This window comes from Myotis daubentonii, chromosome 18 (assembly GCF_963259705.1).
Source record: "Myotis daubentonii chromosome 18, mMyoDau2.1, whole genome shotgun sequence".
Taxonomy (NCBI): Eukaryota; Metazoa; Chordata; class Mammalia; order Chiroptera; family Vespertilionidae; genus Myotis; species Myotis daubentonii.
The window spans coordinates 876,014-894,168 of NC_081857.1; the positions used below are offsets into that span (position 1 = coordinate 876,014).

Sequence of the window (18,155 nt, forward strand, 5' to 3'; positions counted from 1 at the left end):
TTCTGACTAAAACATTTAATTAACAAAAAATATTATAATAGCAGAGAAAGTAACAACAATAACGAGAAATTAGAGTGGGAGTCAGGTAGGAAAAAATGCAAAAGCCTTGGTCCCTAGGAGACCAACACTCCGGCTGAGCTGGCCTTAGCCCCAGCTCCTTCTGCGTTTTCCTTGGCTGGCTTCTCGTCCTCGCCCATGAGCCGAATATTGTGCTTTTCCCGGAATTCATTTAGTTCTTTTCCCTTTGCCTGAAGCTGCTGTGTCAGTGTCTCAATGATCTTCTGAATCTAGAAAGCAAGGGACAGACGTTACATAAGGACTGCCACCCCCACCCTGGTGTGGGGTAGGGAAGTGAAGACAACACGACACCTCCAACCTCGCCTTTAACCAGGTAGGAAAGTAGAGTCAGACACTAACATTACTCCTTCTCGCCCTGGCCGGTTTGGCTCAGTGGATGGAGCGTCAGCCTGTGGACTGAAAGGTCCCAGGTTCGATTCCGGTCAAGGGCATGTACCTGGGTTGCGGGCACATCCCCATTGGGAGGTGTGCAGGAGGCAGCTGATCGATGTTTCTCTCTCATCGATGTTTCTAACTCTATCCCTCTCCCTTTCTCTCTGTAAAAAATCAATAAAATAGATATTTAAAATTACTCCTTCTCAAACACGAGGTTTCATAAACCTAGTGTACACAAGGATCCCATGGACTGCTTTCCCCCCCTAATATATTACTATTGATTTCAGAGAGGAAGAGAGATAGAAACATCAATGATGAGAGGGAATCATTGATTGGCTGCCTCTTGCACTCCCCCCAATGGGGACGGAGCCCGCAACCCAGGCATGTGCCCTTGACCGGAATTGAACCCAGGACCCTTCAGTCCGCAGGCTGACGCTCTATCCCCTGAGCCAAACCGGCTAGGATGACTGCTTATTTTTAAAATGCCACTTCATGGGCCCCAGCTCCAAAGGCTCTGAACCAGGACAGGGTCTGGGAAGCTGCATTTCAAATTAGTCCTCCAGGTGATCTGGACGCAGGTGTCCATGGAAACACTGCTGTCACCACCTCTTTTCCCCAAGTCAGCCAGGTCACAGAGCCCAGGATAGAGGCATACAGCCTCTTGTCTAGGAGTTGGACCTAGTGCAGCATAAAGAGCAGAGGCTAAGAGGCTACTCAGACTTCCTGCCACCTCTCCCCTAATCCCTGCCCTCCTCTTCCCTATCCCTTGGTTGCCCAGAGCTCTCCTCAGAGCCTCTAGCTCACCTGCTCCTTGTTGTTCTCCAAGGCAGGCAGCACCTCTTTGACAGTGCGCTCCACCAGCACCCCGCCGACCATGCGGAAGCACTTGCGGGTCTCATCTACCTCCTTCAGTGTATCAATCACTAGGCTGGGCAGGACAACAGACAGGGTCTCAGAATGCAGGCCCTGCTACTGCAGCCCTCCCTACAGAAACGTGCACCCAACTCCCAGCTGCCTCACCTGTGCTCATTCAACTCCATTTCCAGCTCCGCTGCCTTGGATGCTAGGCCCCGCTGTTCCTGCCGAAGGCGGTTGAAGCCAGCAATCACCTGAGGTGAGAGACATAGGAAGTGAGAGAGGAGGCAGTGAAAATGGCAGAGTCAAGACACAATAGATCATCACAGGCTTTACAAGATGCAGTGGGGGACACCTACCTCGGAAAAGGAGAAGACACATGTTTGCAATTTCTGAGGTCTGCCTAGAATTCCATCCACCCAACACTTACTGGTGCCTCCGTGTGGCACCTGCTGGCCCACCTTGCTGTAACAGCTGGTGAGGAGTTGCAACTGTAATATAGGGTGGGGTGTAAAGCTACTGGATCACCTACAGAGGAGTGCAGACTTGCAGGTAAAGGGGAGTCAGGAAAGGCATTGTAATGACTAGGTCCTGCCTGGGTCTGCCCAGCACCCCTCCCATTGGGGAACCGCCTCTCCTTAACACAGTGGGTTCTTGGGGGGAGGGGAGAGCACTAATCACAGGGTCTTGCTCCCTGACCACAGGGCAGTGACCTGTCCTGTGCTAGTTTCTCCACGGAATTAGATTCTGGGTAGAGATGAACAGGTACAGAAGTTAGAGCTAAGACACCTTGTTGTCCTTTGTGTGAACTAGTTATCTGACCTTTCTTTTTGGTGTTCAATTTTGTGAACTACCCCACCGTTCTTCTAAAAGAATCCTTAAAACAAACAAAAAAGCCTGGCCCCTGGGCTTAGTTGGTTCGAGTGTCACCCTGATGTGCCATGGTTGGGTTTGATCCCCACTGGGGGCAAGTACGGGAGGCAACCGATGGACGCCCCCCCCCGCCAATCAATAAAAATATATCCTTGGGTGAGGATAAATATGTGAAATACACATTTCTTCCCTTTCCATCTACACACACAAAACCATTAAGGAGGGGAAAGACCTCTCAAAGAATATACTCCAAAAGATTAAGAATAATTATCTCTTACCCTGGCCGGTTTGGCTCAGTGGATAGAGTGTCGGCCTGTGGACTGAAGGGTCCCAGGTTCGATTCCGGCCAAGGGCACATGCCCGGGTTTCGAGCTCGATCCCCAGTAGGGACATGAGGGAGGCAGCCAATCAATGATTCTCTCTTTTTTTTTTTTTTTTAAAAAATATATTTTATTGATTTTTTACAGAGAGGAAGGGAGAGGGATAGAGAGTTAGAAACATCGATGAGAGAGAAACATCGATCAGCTGCCTCCTGCACACCTCCTACTGGGGATGTGCCCGCAACCAAGGTACATGCCCTTGACCGGAATCGAACCCGGGACCTTTCAGTCCGCAGGCCGACGCTCTATCCACTGAGCCAAACCGGTTTCGGCCAATGATTCTCTCTTATCATTGATGTTTCTGTCTCTCTCTCCCTCTTCCTTCCTCTCTGAAATCAATAAAGAAATATATATATATATATATATATATATATATATATATATATATATATATAAAAGAATAGTTATCTCTTGATAGCAAGATCATGGGTAATTTATTATTTTGTACTTTTTTCTGTGTTTTCTACATTTTCAATAGAATAATATATCCTGTGATTCCCTTACTATTTATATTAAAAAGTCCCAAATTGCCCTGCTCAGTGTGGCTCAGTGGTTGAGCATCGACCCATGGACCAAGAGGTCACAGTTCAGTTCCTGGCCAGGGCACAGGCCTGGGTTGTGGTCTTGACCCCCAGTATCAGATGTGCAGGGGGCAGCTGATCAATGTTGCTCTCTCATCGGTGTTTCACTCTCTCATTCCCTCTCTCTTCCTGTCTCTAAAAGTAATAAAATGTATATATACATTTTTAAAGTCCCAAATAATTTGCCATGAAGAGATTCAACTTACTTTCAGGATATCTCCTAAATTATACTTGATGATTTAATTAAACTAACAGCCAGCGCATTTCCTGAAGATCTATGCTTTCCCTCTCTCTCCTTTTCCTTCCCTATTTCCATTGCCCCCTTTCAAGTCTATCCAGTCCTCAGGGTCAGCTCAAATATCTGATATGATCACGGTGTAAGTGAAGAAAGAAAAGTCTGACTCTAAAGTCCCTCAACTAGCCGAAACCGGTTTGGCTCAGTGGATAGAGCGTCGGCCTGCGGACTGAAGGGTCCTAGGTTCGATTCCGGTCAAGGGCATGTACCTGGGTTGCGGGCACATCCCCAGTAGGAGATGTGCAGGAGGCGGCTGATCGATGTTTCTCTCTCATCGATGTTTCTAACTCTCTATCCCTCTCCCTTCCTCTCTGTAAAAAATCAATAAAATATATTTTAAAAAATAAATAAATAAAATAAAGTCCCTCAACTAAAAGCCCTGCTCTTCAAGTCACTGACTTTGGGTAAGTTAACTAAAGCTCCTGAAACTCGACTGTCCTTACCCGTAAAAGAACAATACAGCTCACTGCAAATGGCAGCGAGTAACAGAAGTAAGTGCAGTGCCCAGCACAGTGTGCGACTGCTTCCATCTTGTTTGTAAAGGACATATGTGGCTCAAAGTTGCAGCAACGACAGATCTTATATTTTTCATCCAGTGTTCTCTCTGGAACACAAAGACCAGAGAGTGCTAAGCAAGAACAGTCTAAAATTCAATTATCACAACCCCTCAGTTTCTTTCATGGGATTCTTTTTCTCCACCAGTTTGCTTCTTTTTTCACTTTCTGTGCAAACCTTAGATGACTTTATGGCTTTGTCTGCCAGCCAGGAGCTCTTACTTCTCTAACCTATAGCTCCAACTCGGATTTCTTTCTGTAACTCAAGATTTATAAATCTAACCACCTGCTAAATGTCTCTACCTGGATGTCTCACAAGAAACTCAAACCTAAAATTCTAAAATAAACTTATTTTCTCCCATTAACTTGTCCATCTTCCTATTGTCCCAATGGCACCAGCATCCATCAAAGACAGAAACCTGAGAAACATCCTAGATTACTTTTATCCCTTTTTCTCCACATCCGAGTCTTGTAATCCAGTCCAAAATTTAAGTCTATCTGCATCCCAAGCATGTCTGGGGTGACACTAGTCTACATGAACATATAGGTTTCCTGTGTGGATTACTGATTTACAAAACCTGTTTATAGGACCATGTGCCCACCACCCGAAGTCACATGTTCTCCTGTCACCTCATATCAGGCCCCCTTCTGCCCCCACCCCTGCCTCTGGCAGCCACCTCACGCTGTTTGTGTTCATGAGTTTCAGTTTTACTGTATGTCCCACATCGGAGTGACATCACAGGGCCCTTAGCTTCCTCTGCCCCCTTTCACTTCGCATGATGTTCGCAAGGCCCACCATGCTGCTGTGAATGAGCCATTTCCTCCTTCCTTATGGCCATGTGTCTTTGTACTTTTAAATACACTGCTCACTCCACCTAGAAAACCCTCCACTTCCTTCTTTGCTTGACTAACTTTCTCATCTTTTAGAATTGAGCTGAAGATGATCTCTTCTAGAACACAAACTAACTAGCATTTATTAAGCACATGCTATATTCCGGTCTCGCCTCATCGAAACAGGGATGAGGTAGGTGCCGTTAGGTTTTCCGGAGGGAAAGGCCGGGGTGGCCACAGAGGCTGACCAGCATGAACACGGTCCACGCACAAGCATGCCCGACTCCAGGGCACTTCCTGTGGCCTTAGCCCCTGACACCACAGCTTCCCCTTCCCCCCGCTCCCGCCCCAACCCCATAACCTCGGGCTTCTCTACCTGCCAGAAGAGCGGTGTAAGTTTTTTATTTTCTTTCTTGATGAAGGTACTACACGTGTCCTTCCCCCGCTCTTGCCCCCACGCCCACCCCGTCCACCGTAAATCCTGTGGCTTCGTTTGTCTTTTCTCAAATGAGTCTGTGAGCGACCTTGACGAGGTCTGTTTTATTGATGTTTCCTGCCACCCAGCAGAGTGCCTGGCACCTGGTAGACCCTCAAAAGTATTAGGGCCCTCTCTCTTCCATCCCCCCACGTCTGAAACTCCCTCCCTCCTCACACCCACAGCGCTGGCCCCCCGCGGCCTCCCGCGGACGGACACTGAGGGCGCCCTCATGCCGGTGCCTCCGCCGGGGTGACCGTCCAGCTCACAGCCGGTAAAGGGGCCTGACACGAAAAGCGCTGCTGTGTAACTACGTTCTCCTTCCTCTCACGGAGGTTTCTTCCCACGTTACACGCCGCGCGCCCAGCCGCAGGGCCTTCTGCTTCTCTGACGACGTGTCTCCCCACGCCAGGCGCTGGGGGAAACGCCAAGTCGGGTGGCAGAGGGAGTCTGGTCTCTAAAGCAGCGCAGCCCAAGAGTGGCCCCCGAATCACAACACCCGGAAACACGCGCGTGAGCAAGGGTGTGCGTCCCGCGGCTCCGCAGCGCCTGCCTTGTCCACTTAGCTCCTGGGCTGCAGCCGCCCGCCGCCCGGCGCCGCGAGCTCGGCCCGGCCACGCCTGTCGGGGTGCGGGGAAGCGGGGGAGTGAGCCCCGTCCCCGTCGGACTCGGGCCGGCTCGGAGCTCCCAGGGGCGTGGCTCTCCCCGCCCCGCCGGGGCCCTCCCTGCCCGGGCCGCCATGCGGGCCCTGCTCGCGCCTTCTCTGGGCCCGCGGGCCTCCGGCGCCCTCGGCGCTCCTCACCTGATCGGCCGACACCGCCCCCTTCCCCGTGCCGCTGCCGCTGCCTTTGCCGAGGCGACCGCTGCTCTCCGCCATCTTCGCCGCCTGCGGGGCTTCCGGCGCGCAGTGCAGCCCCGCGCGTCACTTCCGGCCTCGGGTCCCGCCCCCTCGCCTTGGCGCCTCCGCCTCCAGGCCGCTCTCCAGCGTGGATCCCGCGAGTGATCCTGGCGGAGCCTCCATGTAGGACCCGCTCCCTGTGCCGCCGGCCGCGGTGAATCCCACCGGCGGCGCTTCCGCGGGCACCAGAGCCGCCGCCGGGGGGAGGGGGGGCGGACGGCCGAGTGGAGGGCGCGGGCGCGGTCGGGGTGGGAGCGGACGGGCGGCCGCCTCGGGGGTTCCCGCCTCCGGGGTTCCGGGTGCGGATCGAGCTGTGCGGGTGCAGCCGAGAAGCGGGGAGGTGACTAGCGCTGCGGAGGCGCTGGCGGAGGACAGGGCCGCAGGTAACGAGGCTGCGGACCGTGGAGGTCTCCGTGTCTCCCCGCAGGATCGCTCCCTGTCGCCCACATTAGAGTTTCGGAGGCGGGTTTCGCCCGCAGGGCCCTCACCGAGCCGCAGTGTGAGGCTGCCTTAGGGAAGGGCTGGTGCGTGTCTCATCTTCCTCAGGCTCGGCGCCGTGGTCAGGCCTCACCACCTCCTGTCCCTGCTGCTCCCTGGACCGCGGATACCTCGACTCTCAGCGCTTTGTGCTCAGCCCAGGTGACGTGTTCGGTATCCTCAGTGCCTGACACGCAGTCGATGTTCGTGAAATGAATGGTGGTGGGACAGTGGGGTGCCTGTGGGAGCAGAAGCGAAGGGAAGCCCAGCCTTCCTGCCTCCCCATTGGAACCCCGTAGCATTGAACTTGCGTTTCCCCATGCTGGGGACTGAGTTCTGCCTGCCCCATTCACAGGCCCAGAGCCATGGCTGTCTCCTCTTCCTCCTGGGAACTGCCCCTGGTGGCTGTGTGCCAGGTAACATCGACGCCAGACAAGCAGCAGAACTTTAAAGCTTGTGCTGAGCTGGTTCGAGAGGCTGCCAGACTGGGTGCGTGCCTGGCTTTCCTGCCTGAGGCTTTTGACTTCATTGCCCGGGACCCTGCAGAGACTCTGCGTCTGTCTGAGCCACTGGGCGGGAACCTTTTGGGAGAATATGCCCAGCTTGCCAGGTATCAGGAAGGGGGGTGGGGGGAGACAGGGAGAGGTCAATGCTTTGCTGGGCATTGTCTCTGGATTGCCAGATGTGAGGGTGGAGCCTTGGAAAGAGCGCAGTGTCCACTCCCCCAGGGAATGTGGACTCTGGCTGTCCTTGGGTGGTTTCCACGAACGTGGCCAAGACTGGGAGCAGACTCAGAAAATCTACAATTGTCATGTGCTTCTCAACAGCGAGGGTGAGACTTCACAGCTCTCCAGCTTGCCCCCTCCCAGGCTCTTCTCCCTAAACCAGGATTCTCCAGAATCGTGTCTTCTGTTTCCTCCGCCAAGGGCTCCTCCCAAGGAGGCTTCTGGAGCGCCAGCACCCCCTCTTCCTTCTCCCTCTTATCCTAGGGTCGGTAGTGACCACCTACAGGAAGACACATCTGTGTGATGTACAGGTCCCAGGGCAGGGGCCTATGCATGAAAGCAACTCCACCATGCCCGGGCCCAGCCTCACGACACCTGTCAGCACACCAGCAGGCAAGGTGGGAGCTGTGAAGGGGGAGGGAGAGGAACAAGAGGGAGGGGACAGGAATAGTGAGCACAGGAGGAGACAGAGAGCCTAAAGAGTAGGGTAGGGGTGGCTAGATGCCCTGACACACAGGACACTCTTTTTATCCCAGGTTGGTCTGGCTATCTGCTATGACATGCGGTTCCCTGAACTCTCTCTGGCACTGGCTCAGGCTGGAGCGGAAATACTTACGTACCCTTCGGCTTTTGGAACTGTAACAGGCCCAGCCCACTGGGAGGTAAGAGGACCTCTTCGGAACATGCGGGCTTTCCTTTCACTTCATTCTCTTCCCTCGGCCCTGCCAGTTAGATTTTCTCCCCCTTCCCACCTAGTGGGAAAATTCATTCCCCAAATTACTGCCTCTCATATGTTAAGGAATAGTTAACATTTCTAGCCAATTACAGAATGGTCACACTGGGTAGGTTGGCCTGCTGCTTCCCCCCAGCCGCCACGCTTCTCCTCCGCAGGTGTTGCTGCGGGCCCGTGCCATTGAGACCCAGTGCTATGTAGTAGCTGCAGCACAGTGTGGGTGCCACCACGAGAAGAGAGCGAGTTATGGCCACAGCATGGTGGTGGATCCCTGGGGAACAGTGGTGGCCCGCTGCTCTGAGGGACCAGGCCTCTGCCTTGCCCGGATTGACCTCAGTTACCTGCACCAGCTGCGCCAACATCTGCCTGTGTTCCAGCACCGCAGGCCTGATCTCTATGGCAATCTGGGTCACCCACTGTCTTAGGACTTTCGACTTGTGTGAGTTGAGACCCTCTGTGAGCTGGTGTTGCTGTTACTTTGAGGCAGGACCCAGGTGTACCTCCCCCTCACTTGGGGAACCTTGACTCTTGAAGGAACGTATGCTTAGCTTCTTGGGAAAGAAGAAACTCACCTGAGCTCAGATTTCAGTTTCAAAAATGTGGAATTTCATATACTGTTTATTTCATGAAAACTAAAAACGCCGAGGGCTGAGCAACACTGGCATTGAAAGAAATAGAATCATAAAGTGTCTGGACATCTCCTTTGGGAGCTGAAAGGGGAGGTGGTGGCCGGCTGCAGTGAATTCCACCTGTGGTGCTTCCCTCCGCAGATGTACCCCTCCCTTTTCCTGGTCCAGCTGGACTTGGCTCTGGTTCTAAGCCTCCTGGCTCATTCAACAAGCCTCCTACCCACATAAAAGTGCAACCCTCAGGGCATGTCCCAGCCCCATGCTCCTGGGGGGGCGGGGGTAGGGTGGGGAAGGGCTGCGGGGCATCTTCTCAGTCACTAGCACACATGGGAGGGAGTGTCACACTCCCCTCCCCTTTCCAGGGGGAGTGTTTGAACCTCGGCACTCTCCCGTGCATGTGCACACACCGCAGCTGGCGGGGCTGACCTAAGTCCTCTCTCCTATTTTCCCTTGAAGAGGGACAGATTTGGGGTGGGGGGATACCACGCAGAGGTTTCAGCAATGAAATGGAAGAAACGAGGCAGAGAGGAGCAGCACCAGAGGCCAGGAGAGAGTTGAAAGGGCCACAGTTTCTTTTTTAAAAAGTCTATAATTTGGGAGAGGGTGGTGATTAATTTCCAAAATACACTTCAGAGTCTCACCTTCCACACAACACAGCTCCCTTACTCACAGCCCTTTGGTTTTCAGACAAAATGTAAGAGCCTCATAAAGCCAGAAGCACTGACAGCCCTCACCGCACCCACACGCAGCGTTCACTGACGTCCCTTACAGACTGTCCCACAGACTTCGCTTCTCCCTACACCTCCGCCTCGCCGCTCAGTAGTAAAGGCAGCTGCAGACACACGGGGGGTGAGTGGAAAGGGAAACAGGGAGGCCCAGGCACATGGGTGTAGGGAGGGGTGGGAAACACCACTTCCATTTTCCTTTGTCTTTTCCTTAAAAAAAAAAAAAAAAAAGGCAGGGGTGTGATTGGTTGGAAGGGGAGAGAAAAAACCCCAGAACAGTATGTACGCTCCAGAGGTGAGTGATGGGACCAGTCCCAGGAGGGAAGGTCAGGGCAAGGCCTGCAGCATCAAGTTCCTCAGGAGTTTCTGCCGGCCCAGCTCGTAGTCCTCCTCATCCACGTTCACCAGCAGCTTGATGGCTTCGTGGCCCACAGCCTGCTTGAGGGAGTCTGTGATGAAGACGCCTTTCAGTGCCTCCAGGAGCGAGCCATTGATGTAGTCGCGCCAGAATGCATCGAGGTAGGTGAGCTCAGAGAACTTGATGTCACAGATGATGGAGCCCAGGTCCCGGGACTTGAGGATGGTGTTGGCCTGGTTAAAGCGCTCAAACTGGCGCTCAAGTGGGTCCTGCTTGTTGGAGAAAACGTTGCCCTGCAGAGCAGTCTCATGCTGGCAGTATTCAGCCCGAACCCGCAGTCTGATGTCTGTAGGAAAGAGAGGAGACGCAGAAGAGGTTGCCATGAGAGGATGAGTTTAGGAGAAAGATTAAAAGAGCAGCAGAGTAGCAAAGTGGGAACATCACCTGACAGCTTCCCCTGCTCTTGTCCAGGACTACTTTTCTAGGTACCTCTGAACCTCCCTGAATGCAGGAGGTTCCCTTCAATAGGCCATGCCCAGGTCACATTATCCCACCACTCCAGCAGCACCTTGTTTCTGGAGGTATTTTCCTGGTTAACAGGCAGTCGTTTTCACACGCTACTATGATAGCTACTATGACACCATGACGTGGTTCCTCCTACAGCTACAGTAGGGACCCTCCCTCTGTTCTGGTGTTAACTACAGAGAGTTGACAAGTGCTCTGCCACAAAGAGAATTCTCCCCCGGGGCCACCACTCAAACCTCCCTCCGCAGCGGCACCTGCGAGCCTGGCGCTGCCGCGAGTTCCTCTGGGACCCTGGGCTCACCACATGTCTGCTTTTCCTTAGGATCCGGTGTCACTGGCTTTCGGCGTTTTCGCTGGCTCCCAAGTGTGGCTCTCCCTCGAGCTGGCCTCTTGCTACACATCTGAGGGCCTGAAGTGGGGCAGCACACCACAGGATGGTGAGGAGGCACTGCAGGGAGGAAGGGGAGGAGACAGTCGGGTAAACGCTCAGACACTTCTCTTGGAAAGAATTGTTTAGACTTAGCAGGAAACGCAGTGTCCACAATATGACCCAGGACACAGTGTGGCAACCATCACAGGACCCAGGGAACACAATGCCTCACCTCATTTTTTTTAAATATATTTTTATTGATTTCAAAGAGGGAGAGGGATAGATAGAAACATCAATGAGAATCATTGATTGGCTACACCTCCTGCATGCCCCCCAATGGGGGGGGGGGGGGATTGAGCCGGCAACCTGGGCATGCGCCCTTGGTCAGAATCGAACCCAGGACCCTTCAGTCCGCAGGCTGATGTTCTATCCACTGAGCCAAACCAGCCAGGGCTGCCTCACCTCATTTTTATGGGGTCATGGAGGGAGGCAGGGTCCTTTCATTTAAGGTGTGACTAAGAGTGGTTCCATGTCCTCTTTCTTGATGATGGAAATTAGGGGAATTTCATACCCACTCACCTGTTTTAGGGGATTGGGGAGGCCTTGGTTCTGGATCACTGAGGGCTCTGGGGGTCACATAGCGAATTGATGTCTCCTCCAGATACTTGTCTACAAGGTCAGGGCACACTGTAGGGGGAGAGGGAGTCATTCGGGAAGATGTACCCCTCCCTTCTCCTGGTCCAACCCTCCAACAGGCCCTTTAACAGTCCTGGGTACCCCCCAGAGCCAGTGCCGCCTCCCGCTGGGACTCCAGCCCAATACCCAAGTCCCCAGCCCTGTGCCCCTCACCAGCCCGCCTCCTCTTGAGGGTGACGTAGGGCAGGAGGTCATGGCGAGTAATGATGCGCAACAGCTGCAGCACTTGGCGGAAGTTAGTCTCATCACAACGGCCCTGGCGCTCAAGCGCCAATAAGAAGTCACGTCCATTTCGGATGAGGCCACGTTCATGGTCATCAATGACATCAACAAAGAGGAAAGAAAGAACGCGCACATCTCTGTGTGTCAGGTGGGTGCCCACGATGTCAAACATGCGGTGCAGGCTGTACAGCCCGTGCTCCTGCTCACCACGCTCTTCTGGCCACACCTGGCTCGCTCGTCGCTTCAGGCCCGCCATGCTGGGGGCTCAGGTGCGCAATGCTTCCCCGAATCCCTGCTTGGCAGCTGTAATCCCCACTACACTGTAAGGACCCCGAAAGAACCTGTGAGTTATTCATTCCTGCATTCCCAGTGCTAACACAATGCCTGGCACAGTGTAGTACTTAGTAAGTCTTTATTTAAAAACTAGATGCCCGGTGCACAAAAATTTGAGCACTGCCCTCAGCCCGGCCTGCCCCTCTCACAGTCGGGGAGCCCTCAAGGGATGTCCTTCTGACTGCTTAGGCCCGCTCCCCTCCCTGTGGGCAGCGGGCCTAAGCTGCAGTCAGGCAACTGGGCCAATCAAAGGAAAGCGCTGCCCCCATCACCCAACCATTGCTGCCACTGTGGCTGCCTACCCTCAGCCCTCGCAGCCGTGGCGGCTTTGTCAGGAAGGATATTCGGCTCTCTGGTCTAATTAGCATATTATGCTTTTACTATTATAGATAAAGCCTTGAGTTCTCCACATAAAACAGATGGTGCCCTAAGTTCAAGATTCTATTGGAGAACTAGAGTCACTTCTAGGTGAGAATGTTATATGCCATCTTGGTGCTACACAGCAGGAGTTGCTATTAGCTATTACCCTAATTGTTGCCCCCCTCCCAAAACACTGCTCTTGGTTCTTTGTGCTCCCCCCTAATCAGTTCATCTCTTAAATGTACGCAAAATTGGGCAGAAGTAGAGAATTCACTCTTTAATAAGTAAACTGTAGCAGATGAACTTAAGGACAGTAGGAAACTGAAAATCTTTAGGGTGAGAACTAGTTTCAATTCTGCCTGTATCATTAAGAAGCCATGTAGCTGTGTGACCTTAAGCAAGTCACTTAACTTCAAAGTTTCACTGCCCCTGTCTACAAAACAGGCATGAAAGAAATGACTACTCAGACCTGTTAAGAATCCAATGAGATAATACAACTGAAGTCACTTTGTAAATCTAATGCAAATCATTGTGAAAGAGATTCAAAGAAGCATCCTTGCCCCTCCAGCATTAGCTCAAGTGCTTGAACATAGACCTATGAACTAGGAGATCACAGTTCAATTCCCGGTCAGGGCATATGCCGGGGTTGCAGGCTCAGTCCCTCGTGTGGGGCATACAGGAGGCAGCCAATCAATGATTCTCTCTCATCACTGATGTTTCTATCTTGCTCTCCCTCTCCCTCTCTGAAATAAAAAATACATTAAAAAAAAAAGAAAAAAGAAATAAGCATCCTAGCCCAGACTCATCCTTCCATAAATGTATCTATAGGTTTCCTATAATCCAACCAAGTCCAGAAGCATAACTGCTCTAAAGGTTAATGAATAATATTCACCAAAATTCATGGATTTAAATCCAGAAATATGACCAAGCTCCTATGTTGAGCACTCTTGTAATTCCCCCATTCTACCTGTACCCGCTTGATGTTCAGATGCCATTTGGATATATTGTCTTCCAACCTGGCAGTCATTTACCAATCCCCTGTGAATGACCAATGACAGCCCTAGATTCTTTCTATAATTTGGCATTTGACTCAGAAAGTTCCTCCATCATCCTGGGTAATGTCAAGGACTCAGCCAATAGCCAGTCTTCAGGTCAAACAACATTCAATTCCACTGTAGTTGCTCATACCTACTGCCCCCTTCTGACCAAAACCTCTAACCACCCAATCATTATACACTCCTGTTGATGCTACTTCTAAGTATGTCTTAAATCTGCCTCACCTTTCCACTTCCACTGCCCTAGTTCAGGCCCCAATAACCTCTCACCTGGACTTCTGCAACAGCCTCTTTTATTTTAAATATATTTTTATTGATTTCAGAGAAGAATGGAGAGGGAGAGAGAGACAGAAACATCGATGATGAGAGAAAATCATTGATTGGCTGCCTCCTGCACACCCCTTACTGGAAATCCAGCCCACAACCCAGGCATGTGCCGTAGAAGCTCAACCACTGAGCCACGGTGACCAGGCCTCAGAATCCACTTTTCATTCTCTAACAATATCAGTTTGTTTATAGTTTACATACAATAATATACTTCACTTCTCTGTACCTGCCTTCCTATTCCACACCCCCGTCACCGACCTTTCTCAGATGGCTAACTCCTACTCTTTAAGAGTGAACTCAAAAGAAAAGGGAAAAAAAGAAAAAAGAAAAAAAGTCAGCTCAGATGCCATCTTTAAATTTAGTCCCTACACCTCATGCTGGGATATGTAGTCCTCTTCTGTGCTTCCTGGAACACTGCATATTCCTGTAGCCATTTATCCAAGTGTACTACGATTATCTGTGCACTTATTATCCCACTAGAGGCCTGGTACACAAAATTCGTGCATGGGTAGGGTCCCTAGGCCTGGACAGCGATCAGGGCCGACCGGCAGGGCGATCAGGGCGGAGAAGGGCAGGGGGAGGGCGCTGGTACCCGCCTTGGCTGGCCTGGGGCCTGTGGGTTGGGGGCAGCACCTGCATTGAGCATCTGCCCCCCGGTGTTCAGTGCACATCATAGTGACTGGTCATTCCTCCATTCAGTCAATTTGCATATTAGGTTTTTATTATATAGGCTTAGATCTTCAGCGACTCATGTAGAGGGACTAAGGTATATTCATCTTTATATCCCTAATGCCTAGCAATGGATAAAGCCTAGCACATAAACTGAACTTAATCTCCAAGAGATCATCACAAGCAATACCCATTAACACATTAAGCGCCCTGTCAGTCACCAGTGACTGACACTATACTTTCCACCTGGAAGACAAAACAGGCTGGGCACTTAACGTGTTAAGAAACAAACTCAAGTCCAAGAGTGAGAGGACCTCATTAAAAATAGAAACACACAACTCAGTTACCATTCACATACTCTAGCTAGCTATAGCCTCCCTACACTGCAGAACTACCCAATCCACAGCACCCTGCTCGCCAGCGATATAGGTGGGTCTGTCCATTCTACATACCAACAAACTGAGTCTAGGTTAACACGTTAAGCGCCCTGTCAGTCACCGGTAACTGACACTGTATTTTCTGTTCGGAAGACAAAATAGGCTGGGTGCTTAACGTGTTAAAAAAGAGACTAAGTCCTAGCTGGTTTGGCTCAGTGGATAAAGCATTGGCCTGCAGACTGAAGGGTCCTAGGTTTGATTCCAGTCAAGGACACATGCCTGGGTTGTGGGCTCGATCCCCAGTAGGGGGCATGCAGGAGGCAGACGATCAGTGATTATTTTCCGTCATTGATGTTTCTGTCTTCCTCTCTGAAATAAATATATCTATAGTCCTAATCAGTTTGGCTCAGTGGATAGAGCATCAGCCTGTGGACTGAAGGGTCCCAGGTTTGATTCCAGTCAAGGGCATGTACCTTGGTTGCAGGCACATCCCCAGTAGGGAGTATGCAGGAGGCAGCTGAATCGATGTTTCTTTTTTTTTTTTTTAATATATTTTATTGGTTTTTTTACAGAGAGGAAGGGAGAGGGACAGAGAGTTAGAAACATCGATTAGCTGCCTCCTGCGCACCCCCGACTGCAACCAAGGTACATGCCCTTGACCAGAATCAAACCTGGGACCCTTCAGTTCACAGGCTGACGCTCTATCCACTGAACCAAACTGGTCAGGGCTAAATCGATGTTTCTAACTCTCTATCCCTCTCCCTTCATCTCTTTAAAAAAATCAATAAAATATATTTTTTAAAAAATATATACATCGCCGAAACCGGTTTGGCTCAGTGGATAAAGCGTCGGCCTGCGGACTGAAGGGTCCCGGGTTCGATTCCGGTCAGGGGCATGTACCTGGGTTGCGGGCATATCTCCAGTAGGAGATGTGCAGGAGGCAGCTGATCGATGTTTCTCTCTCATCGATGTTTCTAACTCTCTCTCTCCCTTCCTCTCTGTAAAAAATCAATAAAATATATTTAAAAAATATATATATATATATACATCCTATCTAATAAAAGAGAAAGATGGTAATTGGTGTACGACCGCTACCCTTCCCATTGCCTAATCAGGGCAATATGCAAATTAACTGTCAGCCAAGATGGCGGCCGGCAGCCAGGCAGCTGATGTGAACAGGGAGGGTTGCTTGCTTCAGTGACAGAGGACTCCAACGTTCCCCGCCTGACTTGCAGGCCTCTCAGCTGCAACTCTAAGCAACTATGTTGCAAATATAGAAGCTAAAAAAACCCCAGAAACCTGCTTTACTCAGCGGGGCTTCAGCCAGCAGGACCGCAACATTGTATCAAATACAGACGGTAAACAAAGGCCAGAAACCTGTTTTCAGCAGCCGAGGCCTCAGAGCTAAAGCTGGCCCAGAATGAAAAAGAAAAAAAGAAAAAAAGGAGCGGTTGGGAGCTTCAGTCACCCATCAGCCTAAAAACGGCCCTCAGCCCCTCAGCCAGACTGGCCAGGCACCCCAGTGGGGACTCCCACCCTGATCCAGGACACCCTTCAGGGGAAACCAGCCAGCCCCCACCTGTGCACCAGGCCTCTATTCTATAGAGTAAAAGGGTAATATGCCTCCTGGCACCAGGATCAGCGTGACAGGGGGCACGCCCAAACCCCCTGATCGCCCTGCGGCTCTGTGTGTGACAGGGTGCAGCGCCCTAACACCCTGATCGGCCCTGCTCTGTGGGTGATAGAGGGCGGCGCCCCAACCCCCCCACCCCCCACGGGCCCTGCTCTGTGTGTGATGGGGTAGAGCCATAACCTCCCCATTGGCCCTGCCCTGAGTGTGACAGTGGTGGCGCCCCAACCCCCTGATCGGCCCTGCTCTGTGGGTGATAGAGGGCGGCGCCCCAACCCCCTGATCCGCCCTGCTCTGTGTGTGACGGGGGACGGTGCCCCAGCCCCCCTGATGGGCCCTGCTCTGTGAGTGACAGTAGGGAGCTCCTCAACCCCTTGATCAGCCCTGCTCTGTGTGTGACAGGGTATGGAGCCCCAACCCCGCTGATGGGCCCTGCTCTGTGCATGACAGGGGGCGGTGCCCCAACTCCCCTATTGGCCCTACTCTGTGCGTGACAGGGGGAGTTCCCCAACCCCCTGATCAACCCTGCTGTGTGTGTGGCAGGGTATGGAGCCCCAACCCCCCTGATGGGCCCTGCTCTGTGCATGACAGGGGGCAGCGCCCCAACCCCCTGATCCGCCCAGCTCTGTGCATGACAGCGGGTGGCGCCGCAACTTCCCTATCAACCCTGCCTTGAGTGTGACAGGGGGCGGTGCCCCAACCCCCCAATCAGCCCTATCCTGAGCGTGACTGAGGGTGGCATCGCAACCTCCCAATCCGCCCTGCTCTGTGCATGACAGCGGCGGCACCCCAACTCCCCAATCGGCCCTGCTCTGTGCCCGACCAGGGGCTGCACCTAGGGATTGGGCCTGCCCTCTGCCACCCGGGAGCAGGCCTAAGCCAGCAGGTCATTATCTCCCGAGGGGTCCCAGACTGCGAGAGGGCACAGGCCGGGCTGAGGGACCCCCTCTGCAACCCCGAGTGCACAAATTTTTGTGCACCGGGCCTCTAGTAAAATAATAAAAACATAATATGCTAATTAGACCGGACATCCTTCCAGAAGACCTTCTGGATGAAGCTAGGACTGTGAGGGAAGCCCGGGTCCCAGGTGCCAGAGGGAAGCTGGTGCCAGCAGCTGGGGGAAGGAAGGCCTATTCTTGCATGAATTTTGTGCATCAGTCCTCTAGTATTAAAAAGAGAATAAAATAAACTACTTCAGAACAGCCAAGCTGATGGGATCTCAGAAAACTAAAGAGCAAGTAGAACCTGGTCCTCTCTGCCTCAGTCACCCTAAACTAGAAGCACAGAGACTCACCCACTTAAGAAAAGGGAAGTCCACACTGAAATCACTTAGCCCCAAACCATGGGTTCTGATATGTGGACAGGAAATACAGCCCATATCTACTTAGGAGATACCCCACCTGAAGCATGGGAAAATAGCTATTCAACTACAGACTAAATTTCAGTGTCTCTTCCTCTCGTTTTACCTGATGCAGTCTCTAGGTACAGGAGACAGAATGAAAATACCTTCTTGCTTATACCAGGCAACATGGAAAAACCAGGCCTCCTCAAAGCCCCTCCAACTTCTTGCTCCCTATCCCACCTGGTCCCTTTGGCCACCTGCTGATTATGATGATCCCAGAAAAGCAGATGGACAGGTTTCACATTCAACCAATCAGAAGGCCAGGTTGCTCCAGAGCTCCCTAACTCAAAGTGTCATGACTTAAACCTTAGGAAATGAAGAAATATTGTTTCACAAAACAGGCTACT

The 18,155-nt window shown here is 52.0% G+C and overlaps 3 protein-coding genes across 7 annotated transcripts in view; 1 reads left to right on the top strand and 2 right to left on the bottom strand.

The window, feature by feature from the left end:
- Positions 1–6,237, bottom strand: PFDN2 (prefoldin subunit 2). The gene is made up of 4 exons (XM_059675619.1): positions 6,100–6,237; positions 1,474–1,562; positions 1,258–1,381; positions 1–287 (listed from the first exon to the last, which is right to left on the bottom strand). Exons 1-4 carry the CDS (start codon positions 6,172–6,174, stop codon positions 114–116), a joined length of 462 nt encoding a protein of 153 aa, XP_059531602.1. The 5' UTR covers positions 6,175–6,237; the 3' UTR covers positions 1–113.
- On the top strand, positions 6,199–8,821 carry NIT1 (nitrilase 1). 4 transcript variants are annotated; one of them, XM_059675610.1, is made up of 7 exons: positions 6,199–6,318; positions 6,742–6,834; positions 7,028–7,282; positions 7,386–7,504; positions 7,662–7,795; positions 7,934–8,059; positions 8,289–8,821. In XM_059675610.1, coding segments are annotated over exons 1-7 (996 nt in total). In that variant the 5' UTR covers positions 6,199–6,316; the 3' UTR covers positions 8,556–8,821. The 4 variants fall into 4 exon arrangements, with proteins under 4 accessions (XP_059531593.1, XP_059531594.1, XP_059531596.1 ...); XM_059675611.1 differs by having other exon boundaries at positions 7,401–7,504; XM_059675613.1 differs by having other exon boundaries at positions 6,250–6,349.
- Positions 8,714–18,155, bottom strand: part of DEDD (death effector domain containing) — a 14,836-nt gene continuing 5,394 nt past the window's right edge. Inside the window, exons 2-5 of one of the 2 annotated variants that reach the window (XM_059675614.1) lie at positions 11,587–11,975; positions 11,317–11,424; positions 10,669–10,815; positions 8,714–10,188 (exon numbers count right to left, since the gene is read on the bottom strand). In XM_059675614.1, the coding sequence (XP_059531597.1) occupies positions 9,812–10,188; positions 10,669–10,815; positions 11,317–11,424; positions 11,587–11,911 (957 nt within the window). In that variant the 5' untranslated portion in view covers positions 11,912–11,975 and the 3' untranslated portion in view covers positions 8,714–9,811. The remainder of the gene's footprint in view (positions 10,189–10,668; positions 10,816–11,316; positions 11,425–11,586; positions 11,976–18,155) is intronic. The other variant, XM_059675615.1, reaches the window with a different exon arrangement.

What these genes read in the sequence shown, in the direction of transcription:
- PFDN2 (XM_059675619.1), bottom strand. Translation starts at nt 6,174, where the DNA reads ATGGCGGAGAGCAGCGGTCGCCTCGGCAAAGGCAGCGGCAGCGGCACG. An exon ending in ATGGAGTTGAATGAGCACAG is followed by an intron (nt 1,382 to 1,473) that starts GTGAGGCAGCTG and finishes TGTCCTGCCCAG; the next exon opens with CCTAGTGATTGATACACTGA. An exon ending in TGGAGAACAACAAGGAGCAG is followed by an intron (nt 288 to 1,257) that starts GTGAGCTAGAGG and finishes CTTGCTTTCTAG; the next exon opens with ATTCAGAAGATCATTGAGAC.
- NIT1 (XM_059675610.1), top strand. An exon ending in GCGCTTTGTGCTCAGCCCAG is followed by an intron (nt 6,835 to 7,027) that starts GTGACGTGTTCG and finishes CCCCATTCACAG; the next exon opens with GCCCAGAGCCATGGCTGTCT. An exon ending in GAATATGCCCAGCTTGCCAG is followed by an intron (nt 7,283 to 7,385) that starts GTATCAGGAAGG and finishes GAAAGAGCGCAG; the next exon opens with TGTCCACTCCCCCAGGGAAT.